This window comes from Hemiscyllium ocellatum, chromosome 32, assembly GCF_020745735.1.
Source record: "Hemiscyllium ocellatum isolate sHemOce1 chromosome 32, sHemOce1.pat.X.cur, whole genome shotgun sequence".
NCBI classification, from domain to species: domain Eukaryota; kingdom Metazoa; phylum Chordata; class Chondrichthyes; order Orectolobiformes; family Hemiscylliidae; genus Hemiscyllium; species Hemiscyllium ocellatum.
In genome coordinates this window covers 44,130,651-44,149,951 of record NC_083432.1, presented here as the reverse complement: position 1 = coordinate 44,149,951, position 19,301 = coordinate 44,130,651, and the positions used below count along the sequence as shown (strand labels likewise).

At 42.8% G+C, this 19,301-nt stretch overlaps 1 protein-coding gene across 1 annotated transcript in view; it reads right to left on the bottom strand.

Moving 5' to 3' along the window:
- LOC132830767 (plexin domain-containing protein 1-like) overlaps positions 1-19,301 on the bottom strand; it is a 288,265-nt gene that overhangs the window by 69,330 nt on the left and 199,634 nt on the right. Inside the window, exons 10-12 of the mRNA XM_060848606.1 lie at positions 11,514-11,574; positions 8,749-8,884; positions 1,707-1,742 (exon numbers count right to left, since the gene is read on the bottom strand). Of these exons, the coding sequence (XP_060704589.1) occupies positions 1,707-1,742; positions 8,749-8,884; positions 11,514-11,574 (233 nt within the window). The remainder of the gene's footprint in view (positions 1-1,706; positions 1,743-8,748; positions 8,885-11,513; positions 11,575-19,301) is intronic.

Here is a 19,301-nt window from a genome sequence, read left to right as displayed (position 1 = left end):
CAGAGGTGAGTGACCCATTTCCTGATTTGCTAAAGTCTTTCCCCTGTTGAGAAGGCAAAGCCAGGAGGGTGAAGGAATACGCTCCACTCGCCTATTGTGCAACTCCAACAACACTCAGGAAGCTCATCATCTTCTTGAAAAAGAAAGCAGCTTTCTGATCAGTACCTCACTCACCACTTTAAACACTCACTCTATCCAGTAACAATACAATGTAGCTGCACTGTGTAACCTCCACAAGATGCATGACAGAGACTTGATAAGGGCACTTTGACAGCCCCTCCCACACCAGTGACCTCTGTCACTCAGACAGACAAAGACAACAGATGCATGGGAACACTACCGTCACTTCCAATCACACGCCATCCTGGCGTGGAGCTCACCACCATTTCGCCATTATCACTGGGCCAGGATTCTAGAATTCAGCAGCTCGGAAATACCTACACCAACACAGAGAGAAGAAGGTGGCTCATCACCACCTTTTCCAGAGCAGTTAGGGATGGGCAAATGCGGCAATGCCTGCATCGAGTAATTTGCAAATTATGAAACAAAATACGGAGAGACTGAAAAACGGAGAGTAAGAGGTAAATTTTATTTACAGCCAATGATGCCTGTAACAGGAACCGGTGTGGACTGTAGGAGGACAAAGGTCATTGTCTACTATACAAGGTTGTGTGTTCATTCACTAACTCAGAGTCCCAGTTTGTATGACCACTGTATGATACTGCACAGCTTGGAACAGCTTTGTAGTACGACCCACTCTCTACCCATTATGCCTGCAATTTCTCCCTCCCAGATGTACAAGTATATCCAATACCTGGTTGAAGTATACTAGAGCATTGACTCCCAAACCTTTCAATAACACAGCAAATTTCAATGAAACAAACCATTCCACAGAACACCCACGTTTTTCAGCTGAACGGATTGCTCATAAATGTCACATTTTCCCATGTTTATTATGGTCATGGTCTTACTTGAGAGGTTTGCATCAAGCTAAAGAAGGATCAAATGCATTAATGTTTCAAATCCACCAGAAAAAAAAACAGCTTCAATCATGAGCACAGACACATTTTCAAAATGAAGAAGGGCTTTTGTCTGAAATGTCGATTCTCCTGCTGCCTGACCTGCTGTGCTTTTCCAGCACCACACTCTCGACTCTAATATCAATACAGTCCTCACTTTCGCCTACATTTTCAAAATCTGCTTACCTCAATTATTTCTAACTCCTCATGGCCCTAAATCTGATGCATTCAGTTCAGCGACTGATAGCTTTTTTTAATTTGAAGATTAATTTTTACAAATTTAATGAGTTGTCATTTTGGTTGATGAAGGTTTGGTTAAGATGAAACAATGTCTGTTTGACATTGATGTTCAATACCATTGTGTAAAATTTCACAGCACGCGTGGGGACGTTCTGACAGCACAACCCAGTCTATCACAGCACATTGGCTGAAAACAACTCCTGGAGAATCTGCATCTACTGTCTCTTTGTATAGCACCCTGCAGGTGATAACAGTAACTTGCTCTATAAAAAGGGCTCTGCTTGCTGACACCCATAAGATTCTGGGACTAGCAGCAATATCTCTCATAAATATTTTAAAATAAAGCTTGAGAAATAGTTAAAAAAACCCAAAAATGAGAAAAAAACATTAATGGAAGAATATACATCGTGAAAGCAAATTAAAAATGTAAATCTTTATAAAACTTACCATTGTCCTTCTGACGAAAAATGAGTTTCGTGTCATCTAGAGGAAAGATCAAACTGGAATTAGATGGTAAGGCACATTGACAATTGTTAATAAGCTCAGATCTGTGACGTGATGCCATTGTACATATCTAGTTTAATATCCCTATTCATAAATTTAGCTTTGGATCTGATTTCTTCCTTTCTCTTTTTTTTCTCTTTCCTTTTCTGTCTGACTCTCGAGTGCTAACTCCAGGAGAGAACAGCAATCTGTAGGGAAAGGTAACTCAGGGAGAGGGTGCATCAACACAAGAGGTGCCCTCTTAGTTATTTCACCAAAAACAAAATTGATTATAAAATACAGAAAGCAGCTGAGGCATCACTGTGGAAATGAATGGGAAGGGAGTTGGGTCTTTCAGAGGGCAGCCTTTGTCTGTGCCCTCACACCATTCATACAGCATGGAAACAGACCCTCCCACCCAAACCCATTCCTCTACATTCACCCCTGACTAACGTAGCTAACCCACACATCCCTTAACACTATAGACAATTTAGCATGGCCAGGAGACAGTGAGGTCTGCAGATGCTGGAGATCAGAGTTGAGAGTGTGTTGCTGGAAAAGCACAGCAGGTCAGGCAGCATCTGAGGAGCAGGAAAATCGATGTTCCGTGCTGGAGCCCTTCAGGAATGACGAAGGGCTATAGCCTGAAACATCAACTTTCCTGCTCCTCTTTGTTGCCTGACCCACTGTGCTTTTCCAGCAACACACTCTCAATTTAGCATGGCCAATTCACCTAACCTGCACAGCTTTGGATTGTGGGAGGAATGCACGCAGAAAATGTGCAAACTCCACACAGACAGTCACCTAAGGTTGGAATCAAACCCAGGTGCCTGGCGCTGTGAGGCAGTAGTGCTAGCCACTGAGACACCATGCCATCAGGCAAGAAGTGGTGCCCAGCTTGCAATTGGCAGGCAGTTAAACTTCAGACACTCCAGTGCAGTACTACTGAGAGAGTGCTGCACGTTCGAGATGTTGTATTTCTGATGAAGTGCTAAAATCAGGCCCCATCTCCCTATTGGCTGGTTGTCAAAGACCACAAGGCGCTCTTTACAGAGAGAAGTGAGGGGAGTTAACCATTTCTTATATTTAGGCACCAGTTAGCAACAGACAAATAAATTCTCTGGTCATTATCACATTGTTGCTTATGGAATCTCCATAATATAGATTCCGACTTTACAACTTCAAAGAGTATTTCTTTGACTAACTTTTGTTCTGTCTCGTGGATGTGGAAAATACTATATAAATGCGAACCTCACTCATCAAGTAACATAAACCTCTTGTGAAAGACATTTAGAAATAGGAAGCGAATTTTTAGGTGAATGACCTTCCTTCACAGATGATTCTTGATAAACGGGAGGGTGAAAGGTGATTGAGAGTAGCCTGGAACACAGGACAATCAGATCAGCCACAGTAGCTCAGTGCTTAGCAACGCTCCCTCACAGTGCCAGGTACCTGGGCTCGATCCCATTCTCAGGCAACTGACTGTGTGGAGTTTGCATGCTCTCCCCATGTCTGTGTGGGTTTGCTCTGGTTTCCTCCTTCAATCCAAAGATGTGCAGTTTAAATTTGGCTATACTAAATTCCCCATGGGGTGGACTTGATGGACCAAAATGGCTTGCTTCCACAATGTAAAGACTTTATTGAATGCAGAGCAAGCTTCACGGGTTCAGTGGCCTATTCCTAATTCCTGTTTTCACAGAAGATGACCTGAAATGTTAATTCTTTTCTCAATGGATACCACCAGACCTGTTCTGCATCTCCGACATTCCCTGCTTTATTTCAGATTTCCAGCATCCACGCTGTTTTCTTTATGGTATTGGTATGGCTTATTTTTGGTGGAGGGGAGGTCAGCTTCAGAGTGTGTTTGGTTAATATCATTTCAAAAGCACGTGTGATTTCAATTCTGCTTTTGATGAAATAGCAACAGATGGCTGTAGGGGATTATTTTCCTGAGTTACTGAAGACAACTCCAACATTCCACACTTGAGCTCCAAGTGTCCTCAGTAAACACATGTGGATGTCACATCCCAGCGCTAGGCTGTTACCTACTTCAATGTTTACTTATATAATGAAGATACTTGGGGAAAAAAGTGCTTCCTGTTGTTAACACTTAATAAGTGTGAATTGTAATAAAATCTCATAATGTTTAAGTTTGGATATTCGGTACTGATTTATGAGGCTAATGTGTAATATTTAATGAACTGTGAGCAACTAAAATAAGATTGAGAATTAATGCTTAAAGTAGCCAAGGGGTAGTGCGGCAGAAGTGTTGTATTACTGACAGTGTAGATTATTTTAACAAGCCTGCATTTTTTCTCTGATCATTTGCTAATTATTTCCAATACTTTCCATAAAATAACCAAATCCATTTGCTGCACACTTCAACATTACACATCAGCTGCAGTTGAAGGACTGAGTTCTCTGCCAATTCTTTGAAAGTGTTCTTCAATTTATCGCAGTCTGCCGCCGTTACCCCACAGCTCTGCAATTCCAATTCCTTCTTTTCAAAAAGATATATTCAATTCCCTTTTGAGAGTCCCTGTTCAGTTAGCTTTCACTAGCCTTACCAGCCTTATTGGGATTGCCTTCTGTTCAAAACAAAACACTCTTCTCTGGTTCAATAAAACTGAAAGAACTGCGGATGCTGGAAACCAGAAACAAAAACAAATTGCTGTAAAAGTTCAGCAGGTCTGGCAGCATCTGTGGAGAGAAATTCAAGGTTAACATTTTGGGTTGAGTGAGGAAGGATCTGAGGAAGGGAAACTCAACCCAAAATGTTAATTCTGATTCCCCTCCACAGATGCTGCCAGACCTGTTGAGCTTTTCCAGCAGTTTCCATTTTTGTCTCTACTCTGGTTCATCTGGTAATTATCTTTTCTTTAGTTCCAAATCTTTCTCATCAGTGGAAACAATTTCTCCCCACCTATCCTATCAATCCTCCTCACTTCATTTTGTTGACACATTTTGGTATAAGATGTCCCAACAAGTTTTCCATCAAACAGCTGGTTTAATTTATTGCCAAATATTCAAACTTTTATCATTTCACTATTACAGTTGTGGGATTACTGTTAGAAACGGCAATGAGAAAGTGGTTCATCAAGATTTATAACTTGCTTCTGAATGAAGGTGCTCCAAACAGCTCCATAAGATATAGGAACAGAAATAGGCCATTCTGCCCATTGAATCTGCTTTGTCATTCAGTGAGATCATCATTAATCTGATAACCCTTGTTGAAGGGTCCCTTGAAAACAGAATTTTCCTACTATTTGCCATGCATGAGATGTAGTTTAGCAGCCATTACAGAATACTTAACCTTCTAAAATTCTTGCCTATGAAAACAAAGGAAAGAATTGCAAAAAATTTGCAGAAGTCACAATGCCCAAGGCTAGTATCAGCAATCCATCTGGTGACAAACACACTTTATTGTCAGTGTCGTTTCTGAAAATATGCTTATGCAGAATGATAAACTAGTTCTCAAATGAGAGCGACCAATGGGACAATGATCATTTGCTATCATGAATGAATGTCCCATGACCACTGGCCAAAAGGATACAACTGTGAGACATAGTGTAGGTTATCCACCCCTAGAAATGTGAGCCAACAATAAGTGTCAGGCTCAGAGTGGGGTGTACTCAGGAGAGTAGGCACCAGGGCTAGGTCAGTTCCACACTGGAATAACCAACTGGAGACAAGCAAGTTAGAGAAGCAAAACTGGCAATGGAAAAGCCATGCCATGGCCAAGTGAGAGAAGGAGTCAGATTCTGGAGCAATCTCTCTGGGGCTAGGTCAAATGTGCACTGGAGGAACCATGCAGGGACAAGAATTGGGTAGACTCAGGGCAGAGGGGAAACTTCCCAGAAAGCAGTCTTCATTGAGCAGTCCTCATCAGGCAGATAGAAGCTGGAGAGCAGGAAGACTGAGGGAAGAATGACTTAACACCTTAGCTAGAGAGCAGGATGCTGCCTGTACCACTTTAACGTGACTGAAACACTCCGTGCTAACAGCCTGTTTGTCCTTTGGTATTAGTGAACCATGGCTGAAAATGTGTTGCTGAAAAGCGCAGCAGGTCAGGCAGCATCCAAGAAGCAGGAGAATCGACATTTCGGGCTTGAGCCCTTCTTCAGGAATGGCTCATGCCCGAAACATTGATTCTTCTGCTCCTTGGATGCTGCCTGACCTGCTGCGCTTTTTCAGCAACACATTTTCAGCTCTGATCTCCAGCATCTGCAGTCCTCACCTTCTCCTATTAGTGAACCATCCCCAGTTGTCACCATTATATACCGTCTTTATCTAACTAACTAACATATCACGTCTAGACTACTGTTTCTTAACCAACTGCATGAGAAAATTGCAATATATCATCAGTTGCCTAACTGATCACAAACCCCTATAAATAATCCTCGACTCCATTTTCCTGCCTTGTCCCCATAACTCTTGATTCTCCAAAACATCAAACTATCTCAGACTTGAAAATCCTTAATGACCCAGCCTCGACAGCCTTCCAGACTCACTCCCCTCTGAGAGAAGTTCTTCCTCACCCCCATCTTAAATGCATGATCCCTTATTTTCAGATAATGCGCCATGGCCCTAGTCTCTCCCACCAAGGGAAACAACCTTTCCAGACCTACTCTTCCAAGAGCCCTAATAATCTTGATACATCTTAAGAATGCCGCCTTGAGTAAATTTTGAACCTGTAATATTCCTGGCAGGGTAACTGGGAAATTCAACTGACCCAGCTTCCTTCTAATGTGGTCTCAACATTTATAGCTGTATTCTGGCAGCACCAAAAGTGACATTTGATAACAATCCATACATGAATCCACAGATTTCCAAAAGGTAACAGCTCAGTGTAACTACAACAATTATCAAATATCAGGGGATAATATTGTTAGTAAGCACAAAAACGATACATGAGAGGAAAGCAATTTGACAAGAACTCCACCATAGTTACTCCTTTGAAGGTTCAGTAATTCTGTATAAATATTTCTCAAAAAGCATTCAAGCACAATTCTGGGATATTTATCCATATTTTCATCTTTGCTGTAATCACGTCATTTATGACCGAATTAACATTATGGATTTATTAAATTTTGAGACAGAAGGCAAACTTTTTTTTTGATATGGTGGTGGTGCTTTCAATTTCTGATCCTGACAGGTTAAACTTCAAGCCAGGATCAAGAATTTGCAATTTCAGAGCTATTAAACTTGCAATAGTTCTTTTAAAATTGCTTTATTCTACAATAAAATCTGACCAGCGCACTCTTGCAGATCAAAGCAATTAACGTAATTTTCCTGTTACAGTTATTACCCAATAATGAGAAATAACAAAAGCCTTGCAATTGAATTTCCAGCAGCAGAAATTGATTAGGCAAAATAAATGACCTTCCATTTGGTGTTAGTTGAAAGCAATTGCCGACCTCAGTTCAGACCTGACACAGATTGTTTGACGTTAGTGGCACCACTGGGCAAGATGGTACCGGGCTGTGTTGTAGAACTTTGGTTCCTACAAATTGGCCACCTTCTGGTTAACGGGTAAAGATTAGTCAACCTCGTGTCTATTTTTCAGACGTAGAACTGGAGCAGAGGAAGCCAATTTTGCAGTTGGAGGCACACTTGCCAATGGTGAAGGAAGTTGCGTGATGCAGAGAGGACTGGCCAGGCCAGTGGTTCATAAAAACATCATGTGGAGGTGCTAGTATTGGACTGGGATGGACAAGGTTAAAAATCACACAAGGAGAAAGTGAGGTCTGCAGATGCTGGAGATCAGAGCTGAAAATGTGTTTCTGGAAAAGCACAGCAGGTCAGGCAGCATCCAAGGAACAGGAGATTCGACGTTTCGGGCATAAGCCCTTCTTCAGGATTCCTGAAGAAGGGCTTATGCCCGAAACGTCGAATCTCCTGTTCCTTGGATGCTGCCTGACCTGCTGCGCTTTTCCAGCAACACATTTTCAGCTAAAAATCACACAACACCAGGTTATAGTCCAACAGGTTTATTTGGAAGTACTAGCTTTTAGAGCACTGCTCCTTCACCAGGTAGCTACTATAGTCAGTTGGAGGATAACCTGGTGTTGTGTGATTTTTAACTTTGTTAAAAAAATCAGACATTCATAAAGATGACATACTGGAGTTCTATTTTGAAGGACACAAGACAAACCAGATCAGTTTATGTCATTCACAGGTTTTACTGGTTTTCTTTCTAGGAAGGACTTAAAAACAAGAAGAAGAATTTAAAAGCTGCTCCTGAACTGCTTCAAAATGACGATTTATTGTGTTAAATAAAAAGGGGATGGAGACAACATTCACACATGAGTAACTCCTTCATCTTATTTGAACAATGATTGCAGCATGAACTGAGTCGTTTTACAAAACCAAAGCTCCCACCTTGGAGCCGTGACCAGTAGGAGGACAGACAATCGGAATTTCCACACAAGCTTGGCATGGTTTTCCAGGAAAGCATGGGCCCACATCCCAGAAACACACACTCGCAACCGGCAAAGCTTCAAGGCAGAAGCAGGAACTCCATAAATCACCTCTTTGTTTTTCATTTCATGGGGAGAATTCAGCAGCTACATCTGAAAGCACTAAACTAGAAGGCAGTGTCAACGTCAACCCCTGTTACTAAGGAGCACGTCAGCCTAGTTACAGAGGACATGGCCACTGCTTCCTCTCTACTTCTTCAGAAAATTCCTCAGGCTCCGTTCGGACCCTCAGCTTCACTAGTGATCGCGATTTGTCACAGATGCGAAAAAACACATGGCACCTTCTCTGGCATTCTTGAATTTCAAAGTAATTAATTTGTTTTCTTTCTTCACTCCCGTGGAGTTCTGACTGTGCACACTGTGAGTTATTCACTAAGCTCTCCTTATAGCAGATTTTCTTTAATGGACCAGTTTCAGACGGCCCACACAGCGGGTGAGGCGATTTTATTTGAATCAGCTCAGTTTCAGTTACTTCTCATCCTTCTATAATAAACAGGCTGGAGAGAAAAACAGGTTGATATGTTTACCTTCCGTAGTGAGACTGCTTGAGAGCAGCACTGAGGTGGTGGTGGTAACATCAACTTCCAATGAATTTCCAAAGTTTGTTGTGGAGGAGACATCTGGGAAATGTTCTGGATGGTCCTCACAGAGCTCACCGCTGTGCTGAAATGTTGCAAAGATAATAACAGAAACATTAAAGAGAGATGGAGTTAACATCTGATCATTACCCGCAAGAGGATGCAATCATGGACAAAGCTTAGCTGCTAGGTTGGGACTGAAGGCTAACTGATCTCATTCCACAGACAATAAACAGAGCAGCTTCATACCTTTCAAACTGGACTGAATGCTGAAATGCTCAGTGCCTAACCCCCATGGTGATATTATCACAGGTTCTCATAGGGTGGAAGTGATGCTATTCAAGCAGTAACACCGAAGAGGAACTTTTGTGTTTTCTAAGTGGAACCTCTCCTGCTAAGGTTCAGGAGATGAAGGATGGTTGGGGGTGAGAAAGCTGTGGATGGAAGGAGGGGTGCAGTTTCCAAATGTACGCTTCTGTCGGGTGTCATTCTATTCCAGATTGTGAAACCGAGCATTCAAGGGAAAATGATTGTCGGCCCACTCCATTGAGCAATGGCAGACATTGTACTGGGTTCCTGAAGGCAGTGGGGGGAGGAAACAAAATCTGACATGCAAGCCCCTTCTGAGAGGTGTCTTGACTAAAGGCAAAATACTGTGGACATTGAAATCTAAACAAAACACAGAGAATGCTGGAGAAACTCAGCAGGTCTGGCAGCATCTGTGGAGGAATTAAAAACACAGAGAAGTTCTGAAGAAGGACTTGAAACGTTAATTCTGCTTTCTCTCCTGACGCTGTCCGACTAGCTGAGTTTCTCCTGCAGTCTTGGTACTTGTTTCTAAGAGGGGTTTCTAACCCTAAAGAGGATTTTGGCCTCACTTTGGAAACAAGTTCACACCAGCCAAGCTGCCATTGCCGCTGTTCACAGTTGGAATTTAGAAGGATATAGGAGCAGGAGTAGGCCAGTCAGCCCCTTCAACTGCTCCACTGTTCAATAAGATCATGGCTGATCATCTACTTCTCCTGCACTCCCATGCATAATTCCCATAATCCTTCATTCTCCCAAAATCCAATTATCTGCTGATCTCTGACTGGAGTATTACTCAACAACTGAATGTTCCACCAATCTCTGGGGTGGAGAATTCCAAAGGTTTACAACTTTTTGAATAAGAAATAATCTCCACATCTCAGGCTTAACACTGAGACTATGACCTCAGGTTCTTGACGTGTTTGCAAGGACAAATACCATCCCACCATCTATCCAACAAGTCCTTCAAACTGTATATATTTCAATGAGATCACCTCTCATTCTTCTAAACGTGAGGAAATAGAGGCCTAGTCTACTCAATCCTTTTGACCAAGAAACTAATTGAGTGAACCTTGCTCCCTCTCGAACGCAAGTATATCCTTCTTTTCAAAAGGGATATTGACTTTATCCGAAGGTAGAGTTACACTAAAGGCAACCTCAATTCTCAGAAAGATATCAGGGATGAGGGTCTTCACTAACATAGGAAGGTTTCAAGGGTTTGTTCAAGATAATGAAAGTTGTTGATCACGTTTGCAATTTGCAGGAGGGTCAGCAACCAGAGATCACAGATTTAAGATGATTTGCAAAGAACACAGGTGGGATAGGAGGAGTTAAAAGTATCACTGACAAGTCAAAGGTGGCAGGAATGTAAGCTGTGGGGAGGACACTAAGAGATATAAGCAGGTTAGGTGAGTGGGCAACAAAACTATAATATGGCAATGTGTTAAATTATTCATTCGGTGGCAAGAACAGAAAAATCAGGTTTTCTGTAAGAAATGTGAAACTTATAAATGTTGATGGTCAAAGGGACATGTGTACTCATTTAAAGAACACAGATGCAGCTATGGTAGATAATTAAGAAGTCAAATGACTTATAGACATTTATTCTGAAGGATAAATAGGTCTTGCTATAGGTGACAAGGACTTTGGTGAGATCACACCTGGGATATTCCATGCAGTTTTAACTTCCACACTGAGGCAATGCAACAAAGATTCACTGGGTCGGCCATGAGGAAAGGCTGAATAAACCGGGTCTATGTTCTCCAGGATTTAAGAGATTGAGAGATGATCTCATTGACACTAAGAGAAGGGGCTTGACAAGAAGATGTACCCCCGGGCGGGGAGTCTAGAACACAGGGAGGCATATGAGATGAGGAGAAAATACTTCACCCAAAGGGTAATGAGTCTTTGAAATTCTTTATCCCTGATGGTCCATCATTGAATATGCTTAAACAGCTGATGTTTGGACTCTAAAAGGATAGAGGCAGGAAAGTGAGTTGAAGTTAAAAATCAACAATGTTGGAGTACACTTGATAAGGTTTATGGAATATTGTTGCTCCTATTACTTCAGTTCTGAAGAGAGAATTGTTTCACAGTGAGTTATGGTGATCTGGAATGCATGGTTTTAAGGTTGGTTAAAACAAATTCAACAGTAACTTTCAAAAGGGAAGCAGAGCTACAGGAAAGGATCAATCAGTAGGACAAATTGGATAGCCCTTTCAAACCGATTCCACATGAACCTCTCATTCAATTTATTCCAAAGGTTTCAAAATTGTTGTCAGACTATTAATGATTTTAACATGCCATCAAATTGTTGCAGACCAGCAAACATGGATATATTCTTAAAAAGAAAATGGTAGTGTAAGGAAGACTGATGGGATGAGTGCTGAGGTATGGTTTTACTGTACCTCCTCCATGCAGTGATAGTCCAGCCATTCCTGTCGATGCCGGTCAAACCCATTGGAACATCTAAATACCAAACAAAAGAACAGAGGGCTGAATCTTCTCACTTTTTGTCACTCGTGCTGAGTTTCATGAAGGCTTACTCTCCGTGAGTTTTTTTCATCTCATTAGCAATCTTTCCACCGTTATCCCGCCCCTCTTATCCAATGCCAGCCCGATTCCGCCTCTTGCCATTCTCAGATGAACTCACTGGAGCCAGGGTATTCCAGAATAGAATGTCCTCCCTCGCACCAATACCAATGTCAAAAGTCCATTGGGCACCCAGAGGAGAGTTGGCAATCTGGAGTTGCCCTGGCAGGTTTGGGACATTTGCCCCAGACTTGCTGGACAAGGAGAAATTGGAATCCAGGGACATGGGGTCCTGGTGGGCAAGGTGGTGCAGAGGATGGTCCATTTACCCCAGCATTAGCAGAGGAGGATTAGACCCTGCCGGTCTGGTCTGAGGTTGCCACCCAGGGTCAGTGTCTCCTCAGTCACCTGGAGGAATGCCCAGCAGTGCAAAGTTCAGTGACCTTCCCCCACCTTCTACCCGATCGCTCATACTCATTCTACCTCTGCACTACACCCACCATGGCTCATGCTCTACCTGGTTTTACTGTCGCATGCAACATCTTCCCTCACTTGGTCTCATCCTACCCTAACACCCCGGCACTGCGCCCCACCTCACTACCCCCAGCTCCTGTTCCTCCTTCACATCACTCACTCCGGACTGCTCACTAGCTTTCTCCCCAATGTCACCAGCAGTAACAGCTGTGCCAGCCAATGTCACCTCACCCAGTTCCTTCCTTTGCCCCCTTGCAGGAGAGGACAGTCAATTATACAGCAGAGACGTGGCAGGGGCTGGGGCGTACATGGCATTTCATTCCTCACCCTCTTCGAGGCTCCTGACCCTGAAGGCCTCAGACATGTGCATGACCATGTCCAAGAGCCTGGACTGCCCTTTGACCTACTGTGCAGGCTCTCCCTGCCTGATATACTTGAGCATTCCCCTCCTCTGACTTCAAGACATGACCTTTAAATGAAAGCCTGTGTGCTCTGTCTGCCCCATCCATCTGCTGGCACGTGGTGCAGCTGTACCACTGATAGAGCACAGTGCCATGCCACAAATGCCCACCCCAATCAACGGTAACAGCTGGCAACCAGATAATTTGCCTGGCTTTGTATCTGCGCTAAATGACAAGGAATGCTAGGGCAAGGCAAAACATGTGAGCATTAAGTGAGTAAGCGATGTGGCTCTGAGGTGATCCTGGGGGAGCTCTGGACATGGGCTGCATGTCCCAATGGGCCAAGTGTCCTTTCCACCGTGTTCCAATGACAGCTGGCTGTACCCTCCAAGTACAGCCCTTAAAGGCAGAAGTGCACTGTAAGTGCATCGTGTTGGATGGCACATTGGTCAGCACTGCTGCCTCACAGCGCCAGGAACCTGGTTTCGAACCCAGCCTCGGACGTTGTCCATGTGGAGTTTGCACATTCTCCCCATGTCTGTGTGGGTTTCCTCCGGGTACTCTGGTTTCCTTCCAAGGTCCAAAGACGTGCAGGTTAGGCATATTATCTGTGGGAAATAAACGGTTATGGGGATTAGGGGGATGCTCTTTAGAGGGTCGGTGCAGACCTGATGGGCTGAATGGCCTCTTCCTGCACTGTATGGATTCTATGAATCCAAGCAGACATGAAATATTCCCTGCAGCTGCTCTGAGGTTCCGCTCATGGCAGTTGGTGTTGGCACACTGACCGTGTCATCAGTTCCAGACATGGAAAGAAAATGTGAAGGATGTAACAGGACGGTAGAGAGAAGCTGGTAGGTGTTGGATGCCAGTGTTTGGGGTAGGTACAGAAATTGTCCATGGACTGTGAGATGTTGGGATCTGACTGTCCAAGATGGTGGCTTAGAGCAGTACACCCAGTACTGGAGCCGCCCAGGACCCCCACTGACTCTCACATTGGGAATTCTTGTTTCCAAGCGGCAGGTGGTGCAATCGGAATTTGCATTTTAATGAGGTGAGATTCCGTATGAACGAAGGTGATGACAATCATTCACATTATTGGGCATCTTGCCACACCCTGGCGAGAATCTCATTTCGGTGCCGGGAACTCTGCTGGAAAATGTTGTTCCCAACATCAAGAAAGGTCTCACTCCACATCTCACAGGATTCTCCCGGATTCCTGACCGCAGCCTACCTGACACATGGTCCAATAGGATTGCGCCCCGGACAATTCTTTTCAATGATCAAACATCAGAGTGCTGACAGTGAGTGCTGTCTAGCAGCAGCTCGCAGGAGAAGAAAATCAAAGCAAGTTGTTTCAAGGAAGAATTGAGAATGGAGGGCTCGGATAAACCTCTTTCTGTAATGCCATGCTATCTTTCCCGAACTTGCTGCCTTCTGTGGGAGGCTGGAAGCAACTGCTGCTCTTGGTTGAAAGTTTCTGTTGTTGTGCCAGGAATGGCTGATGCCAATGTGCAGGATACAGAACAGAAGCAGACGGGTGGCATTTGGGATGAGATGCTGATTGGTGCTGCAGCAGGAGATGGTCCACTCATTATTCTCATAACCTCAGCATTTGAGCTTGGCTACAGTCTGGGTGCTGGCAGGAAGGAAGCTTCAGACTGGTCCAGCGCTGCTTGAAATATTACAAAGATGGAGATCACCACGCTACAGAGGACAAACTTCAGTGCTACCTTCTTGATGAGAGGCAGACAGTGACATTACAAGACGGTGTGGTATAGAAACATAGAAACATATAAGATAGGAGCAGGAGGAGGACATCTGGCCCTTTGAGCCTGCTCCACCATTCATCATGATTATAGCTGATTGTCCAACTCTACAGCCTAATCCTGCTTTCTCCCCATAACATTTGATCCCATTTACTCCAAGTGCTAGATCTAGCCCCCTCTTGAATACATTCAATGTTTTGGAATGAATTCTATAGGCTTACCCCTCTTTGGGTGAAGAAATATCTCCTCATCTTTGCCCTAAATGGTCTACCCTGAATCCTCCGATGTATAGAAAGTGGAAGATCTATTTATGTGGGATCATAGAAAACGGGGGCAAGAATAAGCCATTCAGCCCACTCCACCATTTGAAATGATTGCGACTGATCATCCAACCAAAGTTCTTGTTCCCCATAACCATTGATCCCTTTAGCCCTAAGACCGATATTAACTCCTTCTTGAAAACTTTCAATGTTTTGGCCTCAACTCTTTCAATGACAGAGACTTCCACAGGGTCCCCACTCTCTGGGTGAAGACATTTTTCCTTATCTCAGGAAGAGGAAGAGGAGGAAGGCAGAGAGAAAGAACAGTCTTGACAAACAGGCTGAGGAGCAGGCGCCGGAAGCTTGGGCCAGGAAGGGAAATAAATCTTTGATCAAGATACTGTCCACTTCTCAAGTCAAACAAAAGAAAGTGATGGCTATCATCTACAAAATATTTACAAATGACTTCCTTCAGTCTGCATGCGAAATACTCAGGCGTTCCTCTTCAATACCCTTTCACCATGAATGGGTGCACATTTGATGGGCCGAATACCTCTGAAGAATATGAATACGAATTGGAGATAATTGAGAGTGGAGTCAATTCGAAGAGCTAGTACCATCATGGTGGGCTGAATGGCCGCCTGTGCATTAATTTAAATGCTTATTTTTGTTGCATAGGACTAATATTACAGATTCAAATGCTGTTTACATTTGAGTAGTTTCATTCCTATTAAATATTAGCGTTTGTTTCACTGTTGCTGTGTTCACAAGAATGGGCCAATCTGGAGGTGATAATCTGTAGTGCAATCCCTGATAGGACCGTGGGACAAGATTCACTAGTGACTTTCAAAGGGAATTAGGTAAACAAATGGAGGAGAAAATGTAAAGAATTACATTGTGGGGAAAGATGGGTGAGGGGGCGGTGGTGGTCTGAAGGGTTGAGACAAATTGGGTAGCATGTTCAAACAGCCAACAGAGAGAAAAGACAGAATGGGTGGTTGAGAGCTGTAAGATGCTATAATCCTTAAAGCTGAAGTATTAATAACCTCCAGTTGAGCCTGGAGAACACACACATTACATGCAAGCAATCCAGTGTCATACTAAAAATAAATGAATGCTGTTTGACATGAATGGCACCATTCCAACATCTCCTCAGCAAAATAATACATTTGCCAAACACTTCTGCAGAGACTGTCTCCCTTTAAGTAGAAAAACAACAGACCTCAAAGCTTGTTTTTCTTGTATAGATATAAGTAGATAATTTTCAAAATACTGGGAAACATTCAACAAACAGAGGTGACAGGGAACCCATGCTAATCAATTCCAGAGTTCTCCATCACACCGTTCCTCACCAGTCTTCTGAATCCACATCAGAAGATTATGCCAAGCCAGGAAACAACATTAAAATTAAAAGTTTTTTAAATCACGTGCTTTGTAAAAAGTGTTAACTGTTTATTAAAGTGTGTGGATGAAGAAGGAGAAAGATATGGGCCAAGATTTCCAAAGAGTTGTGGAGAATCCATAGGCCTTTAAAAATGGCCGGGAGTACATGGATTTAAAGATCCTATTTCCATTTTTGACAGTTCTTGATTTCATCAAAGAGGAAAATGGGGGACAGAACGTGGCTCATGTGAGTGGAAATCTGAAATCAGCTGGGCTATTCGAAATTCATGGTGATTTCTAACATTTTGGCTGAACCCAGGTTTTGATTCGCAATGTGACTATGTAAATTTTTAGAGCCAATCTAAGTGCTCATGAACAGCAGACAAGGTCTGTAGACCTGTCAAAAGGTAAAGTTTCTAAATAGCCTGTCCTTTAAAAACATTGAAAAAACAAATAGCCTGCACGTGTCTGTGAGTTAAAACAAATTGTACTAGCAGTTTCAATTGTTGATTGTTGTCAATGAGTCCACTTGCCATCAATCAGAATTCTCTTCTCATAAATGTTAGTTTTCCCCTTGAATTGGTGTTCTTGTAAATTGTCCTGATAAATGCAAAATGAAAAGCTTTCACAAATGTTTTTTCAGCAATAAATAAATGATTATTGACATAACCTGGTCATTATTAATGCTTGATTGCTTTCCACAATCAATCATCATCACAGTGGAGTTTGTCAGTTCTGAGTTTTACTGGCAGCTGAAAGATGCTATTAAAGAATTACCCCTCTATTCCATGGGGTTATGGATAGCAAGGTTGAGAGTGTGATGCTGGAAAAACACAGCAGGTCAGGCAGCACCCGAGGAGCAGGAGAATTGACGTTTCGGGCATAATCCCTTCATCAGGAATGAGCCTCGTTCCTGATGAAGGGCTTATACCCGAAATGTCGACTCCTCCTCGTCAGATGCTGCCTGACCTGCTGTGTTTTTCCAGCACCATATTCTCGACTCTGATCACCAGCATCTGCAGTCCTCACTTTCTCCTAATGGATACCAATGTTTATCTCAAAAAGGGGATAAAAATGTGAAGAAGTTTAAATTTATTAAATGAGCTTTCATGAATGGGAGATTTCCTTTGTATAGTGAAATCATTTACCACCCTCTGAGGAAATGACATCAACATAGCAAATGACATCACACAGGAAATGACATCACCAAATCTAGGAACCCTGAATGCATAAAGAGAAAGTGGGTTACTAACACCAGTGCTTCACCGGAGGCTCACTGATGATGTTACCTAATATGGTGATGAAACATCTGAAAACAAACTGTCCAGCTCAGTGAGCAAACTTACATCCATAGTGAAGTCTGTCACAAATATTTTGGACTTTATTTCAACTTTGGAAGACTCCTACAGTCTGCTTGTGGTAGATATTGGACGAGTTGACATGGATGTTGGTAGTGAGCAGTTGTGTGTGAGTTGGCTCTGTAACTTTAAAACGTCCTAATAAAATGGAGATATCAGCTGTAAAAATTGCTCATTTTGTCTTGATGGCAGAAATGGATCATTTACACCTGTGTGCTGTTGTCTTTGTGCACGTCTGGAAGTGATCTGTCAAGAGGAACTCAAAGTAAATCTCCAAGCATGTCCTGTGGGGATTAGCTTTAAGGTGGCCATTGCTGTGGGGTCATTTAACTGTACTGCTGTCGATTCCTTCCAAGTTCTGTTTACACTGCTACACTCTTGAATGACTTGTGCTATGGAAGCAGTTTTTATTCCCTTATCCCCTCTCCTGATGGTGGTGACTCATGCTGTAGTTCAATCCCTTGGTCGTCATTGGAAATTGCTGCTGTCTTGTTGTATTTCTCCATCGAGTCTAATTTTCCGGGTCATCTGAGGTGACTGTGTATTCTTGGTTTGCTATTTCTCGAGGCCATCCAGAATCTGCTCTTGCCAAAACTGATTGCATCAAGGCTGAGATTTTACTGTGATATGGAAGTGCTGGTGTTGGGCTGGGGTGGACCAAGTCAGAAGTCACAGGCTTCTTTGAAATCACAAGCTTTTGGAGTGCAGCTCTTTATCACCTGATTTCAAATAAACCTGTTGGACTATAACCTGGTGTCGTGTGACCTCTGACTTCTTCAGACGACTTGATTTGGAGATGCCGGTGTTGGACTGGAGTGTACAAAGTTAAAAATCACACAACACCAGGGTATAGTCCAACAGGTTTAATTGGAAGCACTAGCTTTCGGAGCGCTGCTCCTTCACCAGGTGGGTGTGGAGGACACAATTGTAAGGCGCAGAATTTATAGCAAAAGTTTACAGAGTGATGTAACTGAAATTATACATTGAAAAATACCTTGATTGTTTGTTAAATCTCTCATCTGTTAGAATGACCGTGATAGTTTCACTTCTTTCATATGTATATCACAAAACTTTTTTTAAAAAGTGACATTCTCAGGTTAACTATAACAATTGGTGTCAGCCCAGATAAGATGTTGAGATTTTGAAGGTATTAGCCCCCTGTGTTCCCTGTCTATGTCATAATGTTTAGACTGATTCTAATCTAAAAAGTGAGTTAACAGAGTCTTACATGGATCCATACAGTTTTTGAGCAAAGTACAGTGTAACTCTGCAAGTACAAATTCACCCCACAAACATATATGTGCATGTGTGTATGTGTGTGGGTGTGTGTCTGAGGTGGTGGGTTGTGAGTGTCTGTGAGAGAGACTGTCTATGTGTGTATGATTGTAAAGGGGTCTAAGTCTGTGGGAGAGTGCATGTGTGCGCATGGGAGTGTGTGTGTGTGTCTGTAGGAGTGTGTGTGTGTGTGTGTGTGTGTGTCTGGGATGGGGGGGGGGGTCACTCACAAGTCCCCACCCCAGACACACACACACTCCTACAGACACACACACCCATGCTCACACATGCACCCTCTCACAGACTTAAACCCCTTTACATTCACACACACATATACAGTCTCTCTCACAGACACTCACAACCAGACGCACACCCGCACACATACACATATATATGTTTGTGGGGTGAATTTGTACTTGCAGAGTTACATTGTACTTTGCTCAAAAACTGCATGAATCCACGTAAGACTTTGTTAACTCACTTTTTTAGAATCAGTCTAAACATTATGGCATAGACAGGGAACACAGGGGGCTAATACCTTCAACATCTCAACACATTATCTGGGCTGACACCAATTGTTACAGTTAACCTGAGGATGCAACTTTTTAAAAAAAAATTGTGATTTACATATGAAAGAAGTGAAACTATCATGGTCATTCTAACAGATGAGAGACTTTACAAACAATCAAGGTATTTTCAATGTATAATTTCAGTTCATCATACTATAAATATTTGCTGTAAATT